The sequence below is a fragment of the Heteronotia binoei genome, chromosome 12 (genome assembly GCF_032191835.1).
Source record: "Heteronotia binoei isolate CCM8104 ecotype False Entrance Well chromosome 12, APGP_CSIRO_Hbin_v1, whole genome shotgun sequence".
Classification (NCBI taxonomy): domain Eukaryota; kingdom Metazoa; phylum Chordata; class Lepidosauria; order Squamata; family Gekkonidae; genus Heteronotia; species Heteronotia binoei.
The window spans coordinates 47,575,611-47,601,461 of record NC_083234.1 but is presented as its reverse complement, the minus strand read 5'-3'; the positions used below and the strand labels follow the sequence as shown (position 1 = coordinate 47,601,461).

Genomic DNA, 25,851 nt, shown 5'->3' with positions numbered 1-25,851 from the left:
AGCGAAGCTTTGTCTACATTTAGATGGAGGCAGAGCCCCTTTTTTTGTAGTAAAGGCACAGCAGGAACTCATTTGCATATTAGGCCACACCTCCTGACACCAAGTCAGCAGGAACTGCGTTCCTGCTCAGAAAAAGCCCTGGATGGATGTCATCTACTTAGGCCACTGGCACTGTCTCTGCCCCATATGGCCTGGGCTGAAGGGAACTAGGGCTGGAAATTCTTCTGGGAATCTGGTCCAGCTTCCTGTCTGTCCTGTGGTTATTGTATATAGCAACACATAACCTTCAAAGTCACCTCTACTGGTTCAATAATCAGCTGCTGACCTACCAAGCGAATGTCATCAATCACATAAATCCTTTACTGAATGATGAAGACAGGTACTCTGATTTAAAGTAATCCTGTTGTAGTTGCTCATTTTAAGATCCTTGCAGATTGTGTATGAGAAGGGTTAAATGTATATCAGTTTCCCAGTAAATCTGTAGGTTTAGAAGAATGTCTAGTAATAATGCAATGAATAGATAGCATTTACTTGTAGATTGCTTAGACATAAGTTTGTTATTATAAATGATTTGTAGATGGTTCCTTTATAACTGATGGTATGGTGCTTGTTAATGTTCTGATGTACGGTTCTTAAGGTATTTGAATTTGTGGAAGAAAAGGTATATGCGCCACTTTGGGAGATCAGAAAACCACAGTGCTGATGTCCAAGTGTTATGCTTGAGAGATGTTCTAAATGGTAGGGAGGTTACATTGTCATTGTCATTAAAATGATCTGTACTGAGTTTCCCAGCTACTTAAAAGCTGTTGAATAGGGCTAGTTTTAGCAATAGAAGGCAATTTTCTTAGGAAGCAGCTTGGTTAATGTAAGACATGCTTGCTGAATTATGCCAAGGAGAGGTGTTCATCTATCTAGCATTCAAGACAGTGCTGCTAACTGTTCTATCTTTGTTTCACCACCTCAGCATTTTTCAGTTTAGAACACAGATCTTGAAACACTCATGAATGCAGAAATGTACTTCAGAATAATATTTTGACTTTTATCAGAAGTTTATGACATGAAGTAATGCTTCTCATATTCTGGAATAAAAACAATTCTGAGATAATTGTTATGTCTGTTGTGCTAATAAGATATTATGACTTTCCATTTTTGTGCAGATATGAAACTTGAACATATTCCTTATCTTATCTTTCACATAAGCAAGAAGACTGCTGCTTCTGGCACATGTAGAAATGTCTGTTGTAGAATTAAAAAAAACCCCTGAAATCTGCATCCAGGATTATCCCAAAGGTGTTGGGATGCTTTCTAGTGGGCTGTGTTTCACATACTCAATCCATTGCATTTCACTCTGCTGCCTTCAGTAACACCTAAAATCAACTACAGGTGACAACCACTTCACCTTACCTCCATGGTGGGACTATTTCTGTCAGCGTCTGATCTTGGTGGAATTGGGCAAATAAATAAATACCTCCTATGTGAGATATTTCACAACTGGCATATGTTATCCACAAGATGCTGTGTCTCAGTCTGAGTTGTCTAATAACACAAGCAAGATTGGTTGTTATTATGTACTAGTTCTCATTGTTGGGAAGCCAATTGTGTATCCTTCATTCAAGGACTGGCTTGCATAATCATTCTTTATTGGGTCATTGCCTCTGACCTGAATTTGAAAATATCTAATATTTTCCTTGTAATCCCTCTATGCTGTAAAACTGGGTCTGAATGAAATATTTTCTGCATAATGCATCCAGATGGCCTTGAAAAAGAGATCAACTCTTTCCCCTTGGAACTTATAGGGGTGTAAAGCCTCCTGAAATGAATAAAATGTGTACAGTGTCAAACTCAGCTAGTGTGATTTCTCTAAGCCTTGGCTGTTTTGTTTCTGAATAATTTATTATAGTGAGAAGTGGCCCATCCCTTTTGACACATTTCTGCTTTGTTTAGTATATTATAGCTGTCTCTGAGTGTGGTACTTGACAGGTGAGGTGCTGTTGGTGATAAACTTGAGTAGCACACCACTCTTTCTGCCTTGGGAAGAGCTTAAGATAACTTCGAAGACTGCATGCAATCTCACCACTGGAATTTGTTTTTTAAAAGGTACCTACTTAATTTTTTTTGTTTGTTCTTTTGGATTGGGTCATGCTTGCTTTTAAAGATAATTCAATAACATTTTCAGTCTTGGAACAAAGCATCTGTTGTACTAAATATAATCAAAATTGGTTTCTTCAGTAAGCTGTTGTGACAAGTTATTTGCAGAATGTCTTGAAGGTAGCACAGTATGTGTGTCTCTTCACAGAAGGGTATATCTAATTTTCCCCTGGATTTGAAAAAAAGTTTTAAGAAAATCTACATGTACAGGTTTTATTGAGATTGAGTAATATCACAGTTAAATATATGAATACATAGGGGAGGGAACCAGAAAAAGCTCCACCCACGCTTTCCCCCTTGAATGCTTTTTCAAGTTTTTCAACAGAGAAATTGGAAATTTGGGGCAGTATTGAGTGCTGAGGTTTAGCACTGGTCTGTGGCTGGAACTATATGGTTGGTGACAAACATGAGAGTCCTAATACTGTGTTTGCTTCTCACATGTAAAGTAGATTCGGCAGTGGAGATGAGCATTCATAAGAGAGAAGTGGTGAGCAGGAGATATTATACTTATCCTTCGCCTGCTTTTTTTTTTTGTCCCCCCCCCCGTCCCCCGTTCTCTATTGGAGAAGGTGGTAGAAATCAGCAAATCCCACCTATCCCTTCCTGTTTTTCTATTTTGCGTGTAATACATCATCTTGTGGTGACATCATGTTTTATTACAGTGCTATCCTATTGTTATTGCCATCGTTTAAGGTGGGCCTATAACTGGTTTTTGATATGCTATGCCCTGTCCACCGGTGATGCGTTTTATTTGTTTTTACTGTTATGTTTAACTTTGATATGTAAGTTTTTATTGTTATTTTTATATGTTGTGATCCGCCTTGAGCCTGTTTACGGGAAAAGGCGGAATATAAGCCTACTAAATAAAATAAATAAATAATTAAAAAAGAGGCAGTCATCCAGGAATCTTGTGTTTTCCAGATACCTAGTTCTGGTTTGAGAGCTGATTTGGGCACTCTTCTTTTCAGATGTATGCATGCAAACATGCAGTATTAATTCAGCAAAGAAAATGTTTGAGAATGCAAATATAATATATCCTCATGGTTGTCCTGGTTCTCTGTCAGGGATAAACCTACATTTTACACTTCGGTGCGAAGGGCGGGGTATAAATCCCAATATAAATAAAATAAATAATTTTCCACTGCTCAGTACGGGGATGGTCTTACCCAGTTCACTCTGAACAAGAATACTTTCTTTCCCAATTTACAAATGGGTGTGTTCCAGACATTTCTAAGTCAGGTGTTTGGAACTTGAAACATATTTTCCCATGTGAGATACATGTAATAGATGGTGGTTAGCTGTCTCAGTTGCTCCATACTGCTATTGCTCCAGTAGTGATTCTTAACTTGTCTCCTGAAACCCATCCAGGGTTCATAGGTAAATCTCTTCCCAACCTTCAGGAATTTTTAACGGGCTTTAAAAAATCTGTGTTGCTAGTCTAGTTGCCATAAATCTTTTGTAGAAAAAAGTTTTGTACAGCCATATTAGTCCCTACAAAATCCAGAAAACAAGAACAACATCTATGTAATAGATTTTATTAGGACCAACCAAATTGACCCAGGCTATACTGCAAGAATTTCAGATTACCAGGCTGAAGAAGAATTCTGGTATGCTCAAAAGCTTGCACCATGTTTTCTTTCAGTGTATTCCTAATAAAAGTTATTGCATGAGTTTTTTTATTTTTGAAGACGTTTTTGTAGCCTTGTTTTCCACTCAGACTTATAGCATGTACTGTCCAGGATGCACTTCACATAGGTCAGAACTATTTGAGCACAAGCTGTAGTAGAGATGTTGACCTCACAAGTGCTGTAGCCAGGACTGAGGCTATTTAAGAAGGCAAATGCATATAGCTGTCACCAGAGCGAGAATCCTTCAGGTACTTGCAGCTGTCCTGCATCCACCTTGTGTTGAATAGATAAATATATTTTAAATCTTCTCTGTGAGGTATGTGTGGAAACCTGAGTTCTCATCTTGCTGTGGTGGAGCCCCAGCTCCTTTCTTCAGTTATCAGTCAATGCTGAAGAAGTTCTGGATGGAGCTGTTGTATTTCAGTTTGTTTCAGATCTTCTGCTTGCTAGTACAATAAGAGATCTTCATTTTCTCAGTCCTGTTTTTGCTCTTATGAAAGCCAAACAAAAAAGTCTTTTTCTTTCACCCTATGTATTCCTACAATTAATATGCATTATCTGTTCAATCCAATAATAGTGACTGTCTTTCTGATCTGTGGTGGTGGAAAGGGCTGTTGAATCACAGCTGATCTGGTTGTAACCCTCAAGTGAGGTTTCAAGGCAAGAGATGCTGAGAAGTAGTTTGCCATTGTCTAACTTTATGTGGGAGCCCTGGACTTCTTTGGAGGTCTTCCATCCAAATAGTAACGAGAGCTGAACTTAGCTTCCATGATCTGATGAGATCAGGGTGAACTAATCTACAGTGCTGCATGATGAACAGGGTCAAGTGCACAAAAGTAACAGTCCTATTATGTAAACACAGCAGGTGTTGGAAGAGGCTAGGGGTGTGCATTCAGGTATCTGAGTTCAGCATCTCAAATGTATCTGGGTTTTCTCAGGAAAACTGGGGGGGGGGGATTTTGAAAAAATCCTGGATATATTCAGGAATTACCAGGCAGATTTGAAAACAGCGGAGAGGTGAGAGCAGATTGCTCCCGCTTCTCTGCTGCAGTCCCTTCAAAGTTTAAAGGGATTGAAGAAAACACCTTGAGGACCAGCTGTGCAGGTGGGGAGCAGACTGTTCCTGCTGGGGGAGGGCTGGCTTCTCAAGCAGCCCAGTTTAAACCAAGCTGCCAGAATCTCCTGGGCCACACGGAGCACATTGCTTCTAGCAGCACAGCATCTCGTAGGGGTTGCATCTCCTGTAGCCTGATTTAAACCAAGCTGTAGAAGTGAATCCAGCCAAGATCTCCTGTGTTCCGGGTGGCTGTTAATGCGAACCAAGCCAGGATTGACTTTGCCTACAGGGAGCAGACTGTTCCCCACTGGCTCACCTTTGTGCTGCCTTTCCCCCCCCCCCCCAATCAGTATTTTTCTTCTTGGGTCTATTGTACTTGAAAAAATTCAGGATGTCAGAAAAACCCCAGATTCAAATGCCATGCTGGTATTGTGAGCCAGGATTTTTCAGAAATCCATTTTGGGGGTGGGGGTGGGGGTCCGAATAGACCCAGCAAAAAACAAAACAAAACAAAATTTTTGCACACCCCTACTTTGGAGACCTTGGAAATGCAATGCAGGGAAATGGGTGTTCAACGTGGAGTCATGCGGCCAGTTTTCATGAATAGTTATTCTTTTGGAGCCTGCTCTGATGTTACAAAAATAGGTAATGGATTAGATCAAATCACTTTGGATTTGTGTAGCAGTATAACACAGCACCTGTGTAAATAACATGTAGAGTTCAATAATGTGTAAATAGGAAGTAACTTTTGCCTTTAAAAGAGTTTCAACAGAAGAGTGGAATGTTCCTTACAACAATGTGCAGCCTGTGACTTATATGTATTATCTCTGCTGATTATAGCTATGTTTATAGGATTTTACGTCATATAGTACAGTGGATATGAATATATGCCAATTGGCCTGAGATCTGATCAGAAGAGTTCTATAACACAGAAGGATGGTACAGGAGAAACGTTTATTCTTATAGCTCTTCCTTGCAAATTGCTCAATAACAGATCAAAAGCCAAATAACAGTTAGTGTGGGCGAGTGTCACAAAGGTGATTGCATTGTGTACTGGATATATTTTCTACGTACTGACGGTTGCAGCAGATGTTTCAAGTGCTTTTGAAGTTCTGTGTTGTAATAGTTAATGGTAAACTTGATGTAAACTTGATAAATAATTTGTTTCAGTTAACATTTAGAGCTTATCTATTTCAGGCCCATTTTAAACTGCTGCAATATATAATCCATTTTTATTCCATGTACACAAATCTATGCCTTTTTATTTATATAAATACAGTTTTGGCTTCATGGGAAACCAATAAAAGCCTGAATAGCTTAGATTGAGATATTGATTGTAGAGAACATGGCTCTGCCAACATCTTCTCTGTGATCTCCCTCTTTCCTCTAGTTCAGTAAAACAGTCCCAGGAATTTGAAGGCAGGAATTGAAAATGTGAGGGTGGCAGTTAACATCTAGCCTATTTTAATTTCTGTTCAGCTGTAACTATATTGACCTGATATGTTGTCAAAACTGCCACACAGTTTATAGAAATCATGAAGCAGCTTTGGTGCCTGAAATGATGATGTATGTTCTTTTCACTTGTCTTGTGTAAAATATCAACACAGGGCTTTGGGACAGAGGGACTATGACCTGTTGGTGGTGAGTGGCTAGGGATGAGGAGGATAGTATTTGTTTGGTATACTCTCTGCTTCCTCAGTTTTTGCATCAGCTCTTGAGTGGCTTTGCTTTTTTGCCTATCCCAGACATTCACAATTTATTTTGGAGAGATTATTAGGGGGATAAAGGAGGGTGAATAAACTGAAAAAAATGAAATTGATCTCACCCTTTTTGTGTATGAAACAGGAGCTGTTTCTCTCTATAGAACTTAGATTTCTTCCCTCATTTGTCTACCTCTCTATAAACTGTAAAGTTCACTGGGTTCTACAAGTCAAAAGGCTCTCATAGAGATTGCCTATCCAATACCATCCCAGATGATAGTCACTTGTTGTGTAATCTTGATGGGAAAGAAGTCAGTTATCAAGCTACTGGGATTTTCCTTCCTCCCACTTCCAGAGCTGGCAAGTGTCAGTGGAAGGTTGTGCCTACCCTACGTAGGATTTTGGAGAATCCTGCACTTGACTGTTGGAAAAATTTGTTTGGTAAACTTGTAGAAGAGCTAACAGGTGCTGGAGGTGTCTTGTTTAGACATTTCCCCCCCTTCTTGTGTTGCTTTATTTGCCAAGTGAGTTGCATAAAACGATTTCATCATGCTTTCAGTTGATGAATTTCTTGAAATACCACACACAACAGGATAATGGCACAGTATGTATTTATTAGTAGTTGGTTAGTGGACATTTAGTTGATTTCATTTAGTTTGGTTTTTGGAAAGACAAAATACCATAATTTTAGGGCTGTGATTTGTATTGTGTTGACTGGATAAATGGAGTGTGTTTCTAATTCAATTTAAAGCATTTCTTTGTGGAGAAACTGAATGAATTGTTTGTAACTGTCTTCACTGTGGAAAATGAACGGCAATTACCTACAGCACAGCTCTGGTTTTTAAGGAAGGCTGTCACAAAAACCAAGTCAACTAAAGGTGACTAAACTAGGTCAGATTGGCCAATTAACTTATAGCAGGGGTGGCCAATGGTAGCTCTCCAGATGTTTTTTGCCTACGCCTATCAACCCCAGCTATTGCCCATGCTGATGGGGTTGATGGGAGTTGTAGGCAAAAAACATCTGGAGAGCTACCGTTAGCCACCCCTGACTTATAGGAAAGGTTCCCAGTTGGCCACTATCCAGAAGGTAAAGCTACCTATCCAACTATCACCTAATTTCCTAAACAAATACAAGATGAAGATAACTAAAATATACACACCAAACACTTTGTGACTGAGTGTTGGAGTGGATGGGCCATTGGTCTGATCTAACATGGCTTCTCTTATGTTCTTAATCCTTTTCTGATCTTTCCTCCAAAACTGTTTGCACTGCCAAATAATTTTTCAGCCCCTTTCAAAGTCTACATAATATTAACAGTGGGTGAAGAGTTCGTAGCTAAAAAGCTAATTACAAGCTCCACCTAAAACAAAGCGGTAGAAAAAAATGGCCCATAGGTACTTAGATTGCACACATTTTAAGTGCCTCCATATATTCTAAGTGCCTCCAATTAAAATAGGCATACTTATCTTGTCAGGCTTAGTCTCTAGAACAGGGGTGTCAAACTCATTTGTTTTAAGGGCCAAATCTGAATAAATGAGACTTTGTTGGTCCGGGCCATGTGTGCCTTAAAATGTAATGTAACTCCATGTACAGAAGCAGTAAACATTTTAATCCCAGTCTTGGGAGGCAGCTTCAGGGAAAGGCCTTGGCCCTCTATGGCTTTTGTTCCAGGATAACTGGTTGACTGCTGTGTGAAACACCATGCTGAACTATATAGGCCACACTGTTCTTCATATCTGTTCTTAAATCACATTTTACCAACTGTTAGGGTTTAATAAACATACAGAAAAGTGTGATGAAGTATTAATATACTTGGATTTCCAAAAAAGCTTTTGACAAAATCCCTCACTAAATCCTTCTGAATAAACTTAGTAGTTGTGGAATAAGAGGTCAGGTGCTCTTGTGAATTAGAAATTGATTTTAAAAACGGAGCAGAGAATAAGAGAAAACGGATGAATCTTGGAGTTTCAGGAAGCAGTGGTATGGTGCTAGAACTGGTACTGCTTATAGACGTAAAATTTCTTGAAATTTTGAAATCATAGTGGATGAATGGTTTTTTATTTCTATTACATGGAGATAAAATTTTAGGGGGAAATTAAGTTATGTGCATTCAATAAGCATTTGTTATGTTGAGTTGTTTGCCAACTAACTAGTCTGCCAACCAACGTTAAAGCACTTGAGGCTCTTTAGCTTGGAGGTACGATGACTGAGGGGTGACATGATAAAGGTTTATAAGATTATGCATGGGATAGAGAAGGTAAAGAAGTACTTTTCTCCCTTTCTCACAATACAAGAACTCGTGGGCACTCAATGAAATTGCTGAGCAGCAGGGTTAGACCTGATAAAAGGAAGTATTCTTCACCCAAAGAGTGATTAACATATGGAATTCACTGCCACAGGAGGTGGTGGCAGCAATAAGCATAAATGGCTTCAAGAGGGGATTGGATAAACATATGGAACAGAGGTCCATCACTGGTATTAGCCACAAGGTATAGATAGAACTCTCTGTCTGGGGCAAGTGATGCTCTGTATTCTTGGTGCTTTGGGGGTGGGCAACAGTGGGAGGACCTAGTGTCCTGGCCCCACTGGTGGACCTCCTAATGGCACCTGGTTTTTTTTACCACTGTTTGACAGAGTGTTGGACTGGATGAGCCACTGGCCTGATCCAACATGGCTTCTCTTATGTTTTTATGTCATGTTAGGAATCTACCTGGGCACTTCCATTATAATTTGATGTGCTCTTCTTGTGGCTGATGGCATTTTGAACATTTGCATTATGTTCACAGGAGATTATGCTTTCAGCCATGTCATGTAAGTTGGCTGGGCACAGTGTTCTGATTCTACACTGTCTAAGAATGGAGACTGTCCAACCTTCTGTGCCTTTTCAAAGAATTGGCTTTGGATACAGCTTCTACAGTTAAAAGTTAGAAAGTTAGCAATGAGTCATGGGGATATAAAATTTCCAGAAGCACCACAATGAAAAGATTTTTGTTTAAAAATACTTTACACCCTTAGAATGCATATTCTCATCTGCAGGGAACAACCATGTAATGTCTATTCCCACCATTATTCTCAGCATTTTACCATTAAGGATATTTTGCCATATTTATTTCCTTCACTGTTTTTGCCCCAGAATTGAACCCAAACAAATGGTTACCTCATAAACTAAGTTTATTATTCCTGTTTGGTCCTTGAATCTGTTAAACATTTTCATTATGCTGTATGATAATTTACTGCTCACTCTCTACCTATGTGTATGGACTGGTAATTTCCAGTTTTGTTTCTGTCTCTGTCATTACTCTAATTGGCCATTCTTGGCAACTACCCCCCCCCACTTATATGTAATGGTTGAGGAAATTCTGTTTTACTGTTTCTGAAGAAGTGTGCTTGCATACAGAAGCTTATACCTTGAATAAAACTGTGTTGGTCTTAAAGGTGCCTCTGGATTTAAGCTGTGTTTTGCTACTTCATACCCAGGGCTTATTTTTTTGGAGCAGGAATGCAGTTCCGAGTGGCTTGGTATCAGGGGGTGTGGCCTAATATGCAATTGAGTTCCTGCTGGGCTTTTTCTACCAAAAAAAGCCCTGTTCATACCAATATGGCTGCCCACCTGAATCTATCAACCATGAATGCAGTAAGCATAACATTTAGACCAGGCATATGTGGTTTGCTGTGTTATGGTTTGTGAGAGGTTCTGTGGGGGCTGTGTGGTTAGCAGATACCTATATGTGCATTGTGATATGTCGCTCTTTCATAATCAAAGAAATTGAATCAAATTCCATTGACTGCAAATAGATCTCACTTGCCAGACTACTTTGCAAGATTCCCTGGGGTACATTATATGCCAGTGAGCTGACTGGTGCTATATTTTCAATATTGTACTGAAGCTTGTTGCAAATCATATTTAAGTGCTTCAAAGTTATGGTTGGTGGGTATTCTTTTGTATTTTTTTGGAGGGGGGAGTACAGAGATGGCAAAATCCCAAGTACTGATACTTTGAATATGAGTGGATTTTTCTGCATAGCAAAATGAAAATCTGTTACCGCAATACCATGCTTCTGCAATAGGCAGTTAAATCTGCATAGTTTATAATTTACATTAATTATGGTGTGAGTCCTGGATGATTACACATTCTTAAGTGTGGAAACCATAGTGAAACAAACTTTTCCTGTATTATTAAGACTTGAGTACAAACTGTATCTTGGTATAATCCATTAAAATGACTTTTGGTGACTGGACTAGGAACAATACTAAACATCTGCAGGTAACAGTTTTCAAATGGCTTACTTTGTCAACGTAGAAGTAAAACATTATGAATATTATATACTTAAAGCTGTTTCTTGAGGTCATTGGTATGTTTTACATGTTCTTGTGAGAGCCTAGATATTTTACAGTGATTGGAATGTCTACTCTACATTCTCAGCGAGCTTGTTGTTCAAAATAGCAACATGTTACGTATTAGTCTGTGGAATTAATTTAATCTGAAATTTATCTGGATTTTTTTTGAGGTGGTCAGTTCTGTTTGGTTGGAGTATGTGCATGTGCCAGTGTGTGTTCCTGCACATAAAATCCCATTGTCTTCCCTCCCCCAATCTTGTATACCTTAAAAAAAGACAAATTACTGGATTGCACTGTATACAATGTGCATTGCAAAACTTCTAGGAGATGAAGAAGAGGAAGAGATTGGATTTATACTGCACCCTTCACTTGGAGTTGTAGAGTGGTTTACAATCTCCTTTCCCTTCCCCTTCTCACAACGAACACCCTGTGAGGTAGGTGGGGCTGAGAGAGCTCCCAGAGAACTGCTCTTGAGAGGAACAGCTCTGGGAGAGTTATGACTGACCCATGGTCATACCAGCAGGTGCAGATGGAGGACTGGGGAATTAAGCCCAGTTCTTCAAGATTAGAATCCACACACTTAACCACTACACCAAACTGGCTCTCAAGAGAGGCAAGTTACTGACTTAGTAGAAAGAAAGAGACAGTTACTGACTCAGTATGTTCCTTGTGGAAGTACGTTTGAGTGTGTTAATGTGTCTCTCCACTATAATGGTCTTGTACCATTGTTTACTGAAAGCAGAATATATATTTCTGCAATTGGTAAAGTATGAGCACAGCTGTTTTGTTCTTATTATATAAGGTATATGGGCACTGTAAGTGGAAGCTAGATGGCACTATTGCCCTGGAGTTGTCTTTTGGTTTTGGTTTTTCCTACCATCAAAAAGTCTTGCCTAGAAGAAAAATTTGCAAGTCAAACAGTGGGGCTATATGAAAAATATTGCATTCTGGACAAACTCTCCCTGTTACTATAATCAGATGAACAAAGAGTTTTCTATAAGGTTTTTTGCCTCTGTTTAATTAAAGCAATATTTGTTGTATTAAACTGAATTAATTATAAATAATGTGCGAGAGAGGTATATCAAACAAATGATCATTGTTTACTCTTTTTAAATCCCTTAGCACATAGGTCTCAGAGCTACATTTTCATTTTCAAAATTGATCTGCTGTCCTAGTTGATTTTTTGTTCTTTTTTCCTTTCCAACAGTGCTGTGTGAATTGCCCAAGGCCACCAAGTTTATTTTATTTCCATTATTTATAATCAGCCTTTTTCACTGTGACTCAAGGCGGATTAAATGGAATGTCAGTACCAACCACAGTATGGGACATCCAAAAGCCAGTGCAATAGGATTTGACTTGTAGAAAATTGTAGAGGTGAAGCAAAGCATAAGTATATTAATGTGACAAGTTAAATGAATGCAAAAATTGCATAAAGGAATAGATGATTTTATTGCTCATTGTAGCACTTCCTTGAATTAGTAAGGAGACAGAGAGATTAGCTAAATAAATATAACTATAAAGCATGACTGCCTTTGTTTTGCCCAGATTGTACTACAGTAGCAGTTATGATGACAAGCAATAGTATGAGCTGTTGTATGGATGCTACCTTGTTGAACTTCATGATTAAGCTTTATGATTGTGACTTTTTTGTCATTACCTGCAATTTCAATAATAATGTTGATGGATTGGACTGTGTTAAGTGCAATTGATAAACTGCAATGGGTAAAGCAGGTGGTCTTTCTTACATGACAGTAATTTTTCAACACCTACGTGTTTAAGGATCTAGCTTCTTCCATGGTCTTTTACTGTACATATGCAGGATGCATACATTGGGTTATCATCTCTAATCCATCCAGCACTTCTGCAGCTTTATGTTTAGGTGTATTTGTTGCTACTGTAATGTTTACTTTTACTTTTCTAGTTATGTCAGAGGCATGTATTAACACCTAGTGACCATGTGGTGTGTCTTGGTATTTTTAGCAGTTGTGTAATGTAAAACAGTTATGCTGATTGGATAAAGTTTTGTTATACAATATCTAGTATATAAAAAGCCTTTGTTGCCACCAAATGATCATCTTTTCAACTGATAGTAGCAGATAGAAAGCAGATGAAACTGTAGCTCTGATAAACTGCTGCTGCCCTGAGGTAAAGTGGACTAATCAAATGAAGGATTTAACTAATGCAAATTAAAAGTTCAGCTAGAAAGTTATGGGCTCTTAATTTATCTGTGGGTTATGTGGCAGAGTTGAGGTTTGATTTTTGAAAATGGTACATCTTCATTTTCATAACTTGAAGCGATTTAAAAAAAACTTGTTCAGAAGTGGGTCTGCATCAGAATGTTTAAAGTTCAGAGTACAATCTACTAACATTAACACTGTCTTGTGAATCTGGTTTGATAAAATAAGTGCCACATAGTGACTGCGTTATAGACAAGGAAAAGTTTAAATCTTGCCTCTGCCATGAACTTTCTTGACTCAGCAATTTGTCTTTATCAATATTGCTAACTATCTGTTATTATATAGAAACAAGATAAAGCATGTGAATGATTTCAGGCACTCAGTAAAGCACTGTAAAATAAGAAATGACAATCTTTTATAGTCTTAGACATAATTTAGTTGATATTGTAAAGATAAAACGCAAGCCTGCTTGCAATCTGAATTCAAGTGTTCTTAGCTCACTGATTGAATGTCATGAATCTGATTTGTATACCACTGGACTGGTTACACATTTGGACACACAATTAGTATTTTTAAAATGCCCTGCTAGCCCTTGCTACTGGCTGAAAGTTTTGCCCTGCAGAAACAAACACAAAAGCGTATTCTAGACTTTATTCCAACCAGCACCTGTCTACAAAACCCTGTTAAGGCTGCAGGTTATAAAAGAGTACCCTCTTGTGATTGTGAGCATTAATTTCAGTGTGCTGGGGATTACCGTTAGAACCCTAAATGAGTAGGGACAAGAAATATCTAAAGGACCATTCACTGCCCTCCATCTGAAGGATCTTCCTCTGAGGTCCTCCTGTGGTTCCCTCCCTTGTTGGAGGTGAGATAGACAGCAAAAAGGAGTGAAACTTTTTCAGCTGTGGCTCCCCAGCTATGGAACATACGGTACTCACCTTGGATCCTCCCCAGGCCGTGATTTGTCACTTTTTGACACAAAACCTCTTTTCCCTAGGCTTTCAGAGATTTTTTTAAAAAGTTTCCTTTCCTCTGAAGCTGAATGATTATCTGAAGCAGCTTATTTATTTTCAACTAGATGATTGTTCATAGATCTTAGTGTTTTAGGAGAGCCAGTTTGGTGTAGTGGTTAAGTGTGCGGACTCTTATCTGAGAGAACCGGGTTTGATTCCCCACTCCTCCACTTGCACCTGCTGGCATGGCCTTGGGTCATCCATAGCTCTGGCAGAGGTTGTCCTTGAAAGGGCAGCTGCTGTGAGAGCCCTCTCCAGCCCCACCCACCTCACAGGGTGTCTGTTGTGGGGGAGGAAGGTATAGGAGATTGTGAGCCGCTCTGAGACTCTTTGGAGTGGAGGGCGGGATATAAATCCAATTTCTTCTTCTTCTTAGCTGGGTTTTTTTTGTTGTTTTTTTAAAAATCCTTTTGTTTGTTTTCTGCTTTTCATTCTGATTTGATTATTGTTTTAATGGATCCATTTACTATATTTTGATGTTTCTACTTGTTTGTTGTAAACTGCCCCAGGAACCAGTTTCAAAATTGTAAAAATATTAAAATTGTAAGGAATTTTTAGTGTACCCTTTGAGGTAGTATGTGGACTCTGTTTAATTTAAAATAATTTAGGTTTCTGTGGTTTTAGAGACATCATCATACTCTTTTGTGTAGGAAATATATTGATTTAAATTGTCCTTTTGTGGAGATTTAAATAACTCTACCCTGATAACAGAGAAACTAGAGGTTTTTGCTCTCTTTCACTTCTGGCCGTGCATGCAGTTCTGATTGCAGCTTTTGCATGTGGAATTTTCCAGTTGACTAGACTAGAGTTGAAAGAGTGGGCCCCTTGTATCTAATCACAGCTAAGATACAGCTGAGTTTCATGAGCCCTGTCTTTCTCTTTTAGCAATAAAGTACTGATTTGGTATCACTGGCCTGGCAGTTGCTGAGAAGTCACTAAAAAGCTGCCAGTCTGTAATGAACTGGAAACTGTGTGCATAATTGATGTTCTGGCAAGTGTTGACCCTGCTGTCTAAGCCATTTTGGCTAATATTACTAAAGTTCTATAAGTGTATCACTTGTTCACTGTGGTAAAAAAAAATCCCTCTTTTGTACAGAATGTTCAGTGTCTGTGGACTTCCTGGCCCACTGTGTCTGTGCAGAACTCTTTTGATATTGATCATAGAAGAAGAATTGAAGAACTGCAGATTTATTCCCCACCCTTCTCTCTGAATCAGAGACTCAGAGCGGCTTACAATCTCCTTTATCTTCTCCCCCCCACAACAAACACTCTGTGAGGTGGGTGGGGTTGAGAGGGCTCTCACAGCAGCTGCCCTTTCAAGGACAACCTCTGCCAGAGCTATGGCTAACCCAAGGCCATTCCAGCAGATGCAAGTGGAGGAGTGGGGAATCAAACCCGGTTCTCCCAGATAAGAGTCCACGCACTTAACCACTACACCAAACTGGCTCCCAGAATCATAGAGTTGGAAGGGACCTCCAGGGTCATCTAGTCCAACCCCCTGCACAATGCAGGAAACTCACAAATACCTCCCCCTAAATTCACAGGATCTTCATTGCTGTCAGATGGCCATCTAGCCTCTGTTTAAAAACCTCCTGAGGAAGCCTGTTCCACTGAGAAACCGCTGTAACAGTCAGGAAGTTCTTCCTAATGTTGAGCTGGAAACTCTTTGATTTAAGTTCAACCCATTGGTTTCTGGTCCTACCTTCTGGGGCCACAGAAAAACAATTCTGCACCATCCTCTGTATGACAGCTCTTTAAGTACTTGAAGATGGTGATCATATCACCTCTCAGCCGTCTCCTCTCCAGACTAAATATCCCCAGCTCCTTCAGCCTTTCTTCATAGGACTTGGTCTCCAGACCCCTCACCATCTCTGTTGCCCTCCTCTGGGCCTGTTCCAGCTGGTCTATAGTCTTCTTAAAATGTGGTGCCGAAAACTGAGCACAATACTCCAGATGAGGTCTTATCAGCAGAGTAAAGCAATACCATCATTTCATGTGATCTGGCCACTATACTTCTGTTGATACAGCCCAAAATTGCATTTGCTTTTTTAGCCACCACATCATACTGTTAACTCGTGTTCAGTGTATGGTCCACTAAGACCATAGATTCTTTTCACACATACTATTAAGACAAATCTCCCCCATCCTATAGCCATGCATTGGATTTTTACTACCTAAATGCAGAACTTTACCTTTATCCCTGTTAAAATTCATTTTAGTGGTTTTAGCCCAGTTTTCCAGCCTGTCAGGATCATCCTGGTTCCTGGTTCTGTCTTCTACTGTATTTGCAACCCCTCTCAATTTAGTATCATCGGCAAATTTAATAAGCATTCTCTCTATTCCTTCATCCAAATTGTTTATAAAGGTGTTGAACAAAACAGGTCCCAGAACAGATCCTTGAGGCACTCCACTTGTCACTCTTCTCCAAAAGGATGAGAAACCATTCATAAGCACTCTTTGGGTGTGATCTGTCAACCAGTTACAGATCCATCTAACGGTAACAGGATCCAAACCACATTTTACCAACTTGTCAACAAGAATAGTATGGGGAACCTTATCAAAAGCCTTACTGAAATCAAGATAAACGATGTCTACAGCATCCCCCTGATCCAGCAAGGTAGTCGCTTGCTCAAAAAAAGAGATCAGGTTAGTCTGACATGACTTGTTCTTGAGAAACCCATGTTGGCTCTTAGTAACCACACCCATCCTTTCTAAATGTTCCAGGAGTAACTGTTTGATGATTTGTTCTAAAACATTTCCAGGTATAGACGTCAAGCTGATGGGTCGGTAGTTACCTAGATTGTCTTTTTTCCGCATCTTGAAGATAGGGACAACATTTGCCCACCTCCAATCTTCCAGCACCTCTCCTGTTCTCCAGAAATTCTCAAAAATAATAGCAAGAGGCTCAGAAATTACATCCACAAGTTCTTTTACAACCCTTGGATACAATTCATCTGGCCCTGAGGATTTAGTTTCATTTAAGGAAACTAGGTGTTTATGTACTACTTCTATGCTGATCCTAGCTTGGAAATCTATACCCCCCTTATATGTTCTGTTTTTGTCATATTGAGCATTGTTTCCCTCAGAAGAGAAGGCTGGGGAAAAGTAGTAATTGAGCACTTCCGCCTTTTCTTCATTACCAGTTACAATTTCACTTTTCTGCCCTTGCAATGGGCCTACCATGTCCTTGCTCTTTTTCTTACTCTGAACATAAGAAAAGAACCCTTTTTTGTTGTTTTTAGCATCTTTGGCCAGCCTAAGCTCATACTGAGCTTTAGCTTTTTTAACTTTTTCTCTACAAGCTCTAGTGATTTGTTTATATTCATCCTTGGTTATAAGGCCCTTCTTCCAATTTCAAAAGGAGTCTTTTTTATTTCTCAAGTCTTTAGAGAGCTGTTTATGGAGCTGCATCGGCTTCTTCTATTTTTTCTTCTCTAAGGAATCATCTGTGATTGCACTTTCAGTATTTCGCTTTTAAGAATTTCCCACCCTTCTTGAACCTCCTTCCTAAGTATTTCTGACCATGGGATTTTACCCAGCATAGTTCTAAGTTTGTCGAAGTTTGCCTTTCTGAAATCCAACCTATAAGTCTGACTACATATAGCTTTTTCCCTTCCCTAAGACTGTAAATTCCAAAATCACATGATCACTAATGCCCAGGGTGCCCACTATTTCCACTTCTTCAATCAATTCTTCCTTGTTGGTGAGAATCAAGTCCAAGATAGCAAATCTCCTTGTTTCCTTCTTCACTTTCTGAAAAAGGAAGTTGTCAGCAAGACAAGTCATGAATCTATTTGACCTTTCATTTTTAGCAGAGTTGGACTTCCAACAGATGTCCGAGTAATTGAAATCTCCCATGATCACTGTTTCCCTTGAAGAATTTTGCATTCTGTTGTAGGAGTATCTCATCCACGTCCTCTGCCTTGCTTGGTGGTCTATAGCAAACCCCCACCATAATATCACTATTATTTCTTACTCCTTTTATTTTACCCAGAGACTCTCAACTGAGCTGCCATGCTCAGATGCACATATTTCCTCTCAAGCATATACGTCCTTCCCATATGCTGCTATTCCTCCACTCTTTCTCATTTGTCAGTCCCTTTTAAATGTTGTGCCCCTGAATCCTAATATTCCAGTTGTGAGTGTCATCCTACCAAGTTTCAGTAAGGCCTATTATGTCATAGTGTCCTTCCTGTATTAGGACTTGCAGTTCCTCCTGTTTGTTTCCCATACTCTGTGCATTAGTGTAGAGACATTGGAATCCATGTTTTATGCATCCTGAGGGTTTAATTTCCATACATACCTGCAAGTTAACATTACCTAGTGTATGTACCACTCTCTGCAAAGCTTTAGTATTCTTATCCCTAGTTTCTGGCATCATACAAGGCTTTGAATTATTGTCTCGCTCCCCCATACAATTTAGTTTAAAGCCCTCCTTATTAGGTTAGCAAGGCTATTACCAAACACCCTTTTTCCTACCATCATAAGGTGCAAACCATCTCCCGATAGAAGCCCACCATCTCGAAAGCATAAGCCATGGTCCAGAAATCCAAATCTTTCCTGGTGACACCATTGACGTAACCAGTCTTCGTTCTCCTTCCTTTCTCTTCTTGCAAGTATCTACCAGTTTGATTCTGACTCTGATTTTAGTTTGTTCTTGCTAATAAACTGTTGTAGAGTTTGGAGGGCTACTTTGTATAGAATGTGTCCAACCCCCCCTTTTTGTATATTGGGATAATTATAGAGTCAAGCCAAGAGTCAGGGATGGAGCCATGCAGATCGATAAAAGAGAACAATTTTGCAAGGGGCAAGAGCCACCAATCGGCAAACTTTGTGAATACCTCAGCGGGAAGGCCATCAGGGCCAGGTGCTTTACCCGCTTTTAAATCCTTCAATAACTCACTGATTTCCTCTAGAGTTACTGGAGGCCAGACCGGCATATCAGTAACTGAGGGGTTTGCTAAGATAGGAGGGGATACACATGGGGCAGCAGTTGGAGTTACCAGAAAACTTCCGCCCCATTAGTTTATTATCTATAGTGGGCAAATTGTATGCAAAACATTTAGAACTCCGATTAACTGACTGGATGCGCCTAGGCAACATCATAGGTCCTGAACAGATTGGCTTCTCCAAAGGCAAATCTGCTATGGATCACTGCTGCACTCTGGCCTTCCTTGCTGAAAAATATATGCATACCGGGTCAAAAAAATTATATGCTGCCTTCATCGATTTGAAGGGTGCTTTTGATTCAATAGATAGAGCCCAACTATGGATCAAGCTAGGTTACCTGGGAATGGACCCTCGTTTGCTGTTTCTCTTGAGGAAACTTCATTCTAATACCTTTTGCCAAGTGAAATTTTCTTCTAGCGGTGACTTGACTAGTAAAATCCCAGTGTTAAAGGGGGTAAAACAAGGTTGTGTGCTGGCCCCACATCTTTTTAATTTATTTTTAACTGACCTGGCACAATTTTTGACCCCTATCAATGGTCATCCGCCTAAACTTGCAGGCCGAGCGGTCCCCTTATTACTTTATGCCGATGACACTACCATCCTCTCTTGTACAAGAGTGGGCCTGCAAAGGTATTTGAACGCCTTTTATGACTACTGTAATTGTAATTCACTTACTATCAATTATACCAAATCTAAAGTAGTTGTCTTTTCAAATTGCTGGGGCCCACAGAGATGGTTTATTGGCAATTCAACAATCGAGCAAACAAAAAATTTTAAATACTTGGGGATCACTTTTAACCACAAGTTAAGCTGGGTTTCACATCGTAACAACACCATCAACTTGGCTAAGTGTTCAGCTGCTCAAATTAAACAGTTTTTCTTTGCAAGGGGCAACCAATTAGTTCCAGCAGCTATTAAAGTATTCAAAGCCAAAACGCTTGCCCAAATCCTCTATGGTATCCCTATATGGATCTCAGCTTTTACCAGGAAAGTGGAGGGCATTCAAGCCTCATTCTTTAGACAAATTCTTGGTTTGCCAAAATGTGTGTCCTACTTTGCTCTCTGCTCTGAAGTGGGTCAGTCTTTGGTGGAGACAAAAGCCTGGATTGCAGTGTTTAAATTCTGGCTCAAAATTCATTTTAGAACAGATCCCAACAGCCTTCTTGATTGTATGAAAAGAGACCCATATATTTCGTCCTGGACAGCAGTGCTTCTGTCTAAACTCAATCAATTGGGGTTAGAGGTAGATGATTTTTCCACCTCTGAAGAGTCATATATCTTCAGATGTATTAAACTGAGACTGTGGGAATTGGAGGAAACGAAATTACGGCCAACTCTCCCTTATACTTGCTCTCCAGCTTCCTTAGGTCTTTATGCTTTTTGTGGCAAAATGCCCAATTATCTATCAGACCTAACCACTCCAAGTCATCGCAGGGCATTTATGTTGGCCAGACTAAACGCGTTTCCCTCCAAAGTTTTACAAGGGAGATATCAGCGAGTCCCTTTAGCCGACAGACTTTGCTCCTGTGGAGCGAATACCCCTGACTCAATCCAGCATATATTGCTTGATTGTTCTTTTTACCATAACCTCCGTAAAGATTTATTTGGCAAGCTTTCTTTTTCTCCAGATTTGTCTATTCTGCCACCCTGTTATTATTTATTGAGTGATACTGAGGGGGTGGTTAGTGAGGCTGTGGCAAAATTTCTGGCTGACATCCTTAAATTTAACTCTGACCATGTTTGAATGTATCTGTAAGCTCGGTTTTATTTTGATTTTATCTCCAATGTTTAAATTTTTATATTCTGTGTATTTTTATCTGAATCTATTATGCCATTAAAGGTTTGGTATGGTATGGTATGGTATAGAATGTGTCAATAACTAATACTAATAATGCTTTTAGATTGTTGGTGGTAAGTGCCATCAAGTCACAGCTGACATATGGAACCCATTAGGTTTTTCAAGATGAGATGGATAGAAGTGATTTTAGGTTACAGCTTAGTATTCTAAATATGAAGTACCTGTAACTGAGAAGATATTTAAATTGTTTAGATCTTCAGCTGTCATTAAAATGAGAAGCAAATGCATGCTGCTAACAATTACAATAGAATCTAATGGTGTGTTCTTCTTGTTCGCCTGCACAATTTAGGTGGGGACTGGAGATCTCCCGCTTTTACAGCTGATCTCCAGTTGGCAGAGATCAGCCGTTTTGAAGGGTGAATTCTATGCTTTGAAGGATGGACCCCGCATGGGGCCTGGAGATCTCCTGCTCCTTTGGCTGCTTTGGAGAGTGGACTCTGTGGCATTGTACTATGTTGAGGCTCCTCCCCAAACCATGCCCTCTGTCTGATGGACCCTCAAAGTCTCCAGGAATTTTCCAATTCAGACCTGGCAGCCCTACTTGTAATCCACCAGGCCAAACACAGTCCATAAACCAGGTAATGTGGCCTGACACATGTTTGAGATCCCCAGGCAATTAGTAGCAATCTTATTCTCATGAGATCATAAAGCAATTTTTTCCTCATGGTGATTCTCAATGGCTGATCACTGTTTTTTCCTCAAGAATTTAGCTGCAAATGCTACAGGCAGGAATTTGGATTTTTTTTTTGTTTAAATCCGCCTCTTTTCCTTCTTTTTTGCTTATGATACTTGTAAAATTCTCCCTACAGGCTGTATGTGTGCCTTTATACAAAGGACATTATTATTGTATAGCAGATCTTGACTTGTTTGTTCGTTATTTGACCAACCTGAGCTTCTTCTGGTTTAATGAGGTATTCATCAGTCTGAAATTATGGCATTTTCATCAAACCGAAACTGAATAGCTGCTTTCTCTTAATATTGGACTTTTGACATTTTATTTCATATTTAAGAAATTCAGGGCATAAACTTAGTGCGATAAAACTTAGTGTGATAAAACTTAGTGCCTGCTACATTGTTCTGTAAGGTAAAGTTAACAAATGAATTACTTGTTTTCATCTTTTGTATTTGTGTGGGAACTGAGTCAGTCTTGTTCATTCCCTACCCCTCAGGACACCTATAGACAATTTTAATGTAAATCATCCCAGAGTTTGACTGACTGCTTATCTGCATCCAGTTTACTACTCTTAATTAACCTGGTTGTCTTAGTAAGACCAGCTCTGCACTTGCTTGGTATTTTAAGCTTCTGTACAACTAACCTGTCAGTTCTCTTGCTAATTTATTATAGCATCATGTCTCTTTACAAATAACAATTCCAACTTTGTCCCTTCCTTGAAGAATTTACAATCTACGCTTCAGCTACAGGAAAGGCCAAAAGAGGGAGGCAAAGAAGATGGGGGAGAAATTGTGTTCAGTTTATTTATAACTGCTTAGTCATAGTTTAGTGGAAAGTGAGTACTAAGGGGATAACTTGAAAGCTACAGAGAAAGAGGTATTTGAGCATCTAGGCATCACTATATTGCTGAAGAAATATTTTGGATTCCTGTTGCTAGGATCAAAATAGGTCTTCCAGCTCTGTTGTAAAGGAGGGGTAGACAACAAGTGATTGTGTTCTGTGGGTAAAAGTTGCTAATTGAGAGAAGTTTTTAATATAATATACTTGCCATAACCCTGACTTGCACTGGAGTTAATAACTGACTGAATATTGTATCTGTCTGTTGGAGAGTCACATGGCAAAAATACTTTATTGCTTTCTTTTTGTTTCATTTCTAGATATCACAGAAATCATGATTACTTACAGGACCTAATGCTGCATTGTGAATGTACGCGATGCTCTTCTGACTGTTGAAGGTGCTATCCTTTATATTGAAAACTTCATCCCTTGTACTGGCAACTTCAGTAACTGTGAGTTTCCTAAGCATTTTGGGAAACAATGGGGATTGGCAAGAACACCACTTCTAAATCTCTAGAAACGGGAAGCCCAACAGAGGGCAAATATGAGGATGAACCAAAGCATCCTTCTTTCTTCACACTACCGGTAAGTAAAAGTTTATCTCCTTTAGTGTTGGTGGGGCTGTTTGGATGACACAGTATAAGCATAAGCTAATTAAAAGGTCTATTTTGGCTTTGACAGTTAAACCTAAACATAGTATTGCATTGTTGAAGACTTTCCCAGATGCAAATTAAACTGCTTTAAAATTACTCACAAGATCCCTTGAGAGCACAGCTGCCCCAACTCTGTTTCCTTTTGTGAGGGGCAATGATATCTCTGTAGATGGCTGGTATTTGTAGAATATCAATGAGGAAGCAGAACCCTCTTGATGACATTATCCAAGTACTGAAACTTTCAGTGCTGCCCTGTTTGTGGAGTTCAGTCACATTCTATCCAAGGTGTATGTGTTTCCTCTGAAAGCTATGCAGCTGCTCGGTTGGTTTGTTCATCAGGTGTTACAGTAAATTGCATCTGTTGAAAGAGAGTTTAGGAGTTGAAGAGAAAATAGTTCCATGGTTGAAAAATGAAATTGAGAACTAATGAATTACTTCTCTTGTTCAGAAAACAGGCACAAATGTTCTGTTCAGTGTCTGGATTGCTCAAATGTACCTGTTTTTATCTTTGTGAGTGCAGTTGACTTGATAAGGGGGGTGGTTAATGCATGCAGTCTTGAGAATAATTTTATCACCTTGCTCTTACTGTAGTGCTTTCTATCTTTATTATGCTAAGTCAGGCCTTACACAGTTTTTGTTTATATTCTGAAATCCTAGTCCTACTGCAGTGTTTATTGGAGGTCTTTGTTTGAATTCATTTTTATATTTTGTAACCTGCTTTGAGTCCCTGAGAAAGATGAGCTGGAAATAAATAAATAATACAAATGTTAATCTTTAATGTTGTAGGTACAAAACCACTTTAAAATATTATAATACATTTAAGATCATTTTGCTTGACATTTATTGACTCTTCTCAGTTTAGGAAGCATGACTTTGCTAGATACATACATGCTAACCTGATTCTACATGCCATGGTTTGGCTGGCTTAGAAAGTAAATAGACTGCTTCACACAAAGGCGTTGTCTGGATGCCGTTTATTGTATAATCAGCAATAGCAAATAATGTGTAATTGTGTATGGATGCTTTTTACTTGCCCTGACCTGGTTACCTAGGCTATTCTAATGTCATCAGATTTTTGAACCTTAGCAGGGTTGGCCCTGTCCAGTATTTGGATGGGACACCATCAAGGAATACCAGGGTTAAGAACATAAGAACATAAGAGAAGCCATGTTAGATCAGGCCAATGGCCCATCCAGTCCAACATTCTGTGTCACACAGCGGCCAAATATATATATATATATATATATATATATATATATATACACACACACACACACACACATACACACACACACACACACACACACTGTGGCTAATAGCCACTGATGGACCTCTGCTCCATATTTTTATCTAACCCCTTCTTGAAGGTGGCTATGCTTGTGGACGCCACCACCTCCTGTGGCAGTGAATTCCATATGTTAATCACCCTTTGGGTGAAGAAGTACTTCCTTTTATCCGTTTTAACCTGTCTGCTCAGCAATTTCATCGAATGCCCACGAGTTCTTGTATTGTGAGAAAGGGAGAAAAGTACTTCTTTCTCTACTTTCTCCATCCCATGCATTATCTTGTAAACTTCTATCATGTCACCCCTCAGTCGACGTTTCTCCAAGCTAAAGAGCCCTAAGCGTTTCAACCTTTCTTCATAGGGAAGGTGTTCCAGCCCTTTAATCATTTTAGTTGCCCTTTTCTGAACTTTCTCCAATGCTATAATATCCTTTTTGAGGTGCGGCGACCAGAACTGCACACAGTACTCCAAATGAGACCGCACCATCGATCTATACAGAGGCATTATGATACTGGCTGATTTGTTTTCAATTCCCTTCCTAATAATTCCCAGCATGGCGTTGGCCTTTTTTATTGCAAACGCACACTGTCTTGACATTTTCAGTGAATTATCTACCATGACCCCAAGATCTCTCTCTTGGTCTGTCTCTGCCAGTTCACACCCCATCAACTTGTATTTGTAGCTGGGATTCTTGGCCCCAATGTGCATTACTTTGCACTTGGCCACATTGAACCGCATCTGCCACGTTGACGCCCACTCACCCAGCCTCAACAGATCCCTTTGGAGTTCCTCACAATCCTCTCTGGTTCTCACCACCCTGAACAATTTAGTGTCATCCGCAAATTTGGCCACTTCACTGCTCACTCCCAACTCTAAATCATTTATGAACAAGTTAAAGAGGATGGGACCCAGTACCGAGCCCTGCGGCACCCCACTGCTTACCGTCCTCCACTGCGAAGACTGCCCATTTATACTCACTCTCTGCTTCCTATTACTCAGCCAGTTTTTGATCCACAAGAGGACCTGTCCTTTTACTCCATGACTCTCAAGCTTTCTAAGGAGCCTTTGATGAGGAACTTTATCAAAAGCTTTCTGGAAGTCAAGGTAAACAACATCTATCGGGTCTCCTTTGTCCACATGTTTGTTCACCCCCTCAAAGAAATGTAACAGGTTAGTGAGGCAAGATCTTCCCTTGCAGAACCCATGCTGAGTCTTCCTCAATAACCCGTGTTCATCAATGTGCCTACTCATTCTGTCCTTGATAATGGTTTCTACCAACTTTCCCGGTATTGAAGTCAGACTGACTGGCCTGTAATTTCCCGGATCTCCTCTGGAACCCTTTTTAAAGATGGGGGTGACATTTGCTACCTTCCAGTCCTCAGGAACGGAGGCAGATTTCAATGAAAGATTACAGATTTTTGTTAGAAGATCCACAAGTTCAACTTTGAGTTCTTTCAGAACTCTCGGATGTATGCCATCCGGACCCGGTGACTTATTAGTTTTTAATTTGTCTATTAGTTGTAGGACCTCCTC

The 25,851-nt window shown here is 39.6% G+C and overlaps 1 protein-coding gene and 1 long non-coding RNA gene across 2 annotated transcripts in view; one reads left to right on the top strand and one right to left on the bottom strand.

Annotated features, from left to right (window-relative positions):
* LOC132580798 (uncharacterized) overlaps nucleotides 1-6,790 on the bottom strand; it is a 33,649-nt gene extending 26,859 nt beyond the window's left edge. Inside the window, exon 1 of the long non-coding RNA XR_009556083.1 lies at nucleotides 6,659-6,790. This is a non-coding gene — a long non-coding RNA (uncharacterized LOC132580798). The remainder of the gene's footprint in view (nucleotides 1-6,658) is intronic.
* SLC23A2 (solute carrier family 23 member 2) overlaps nucleotides 1-25,851 on the top strand; it is a 93,462-nt gene that overhangs the window by 18,333 nt on the left and 49,278 nt on the right. Inside the window, exon 2 of the mRNA XM_060251886.1 lies at nucleotides 22,701-22,965. Within this exon, the coding sequence (XP_060107869.1) occupies nucleotides 22,861-22,965 (105 nt within the window). The 5' untranslated portion in view covers nucleotides 22,701-22,860. The remainder of the gene's footprint in view (nucleotides 1-22,700; nucleotides 22,966-25,851) is intronic.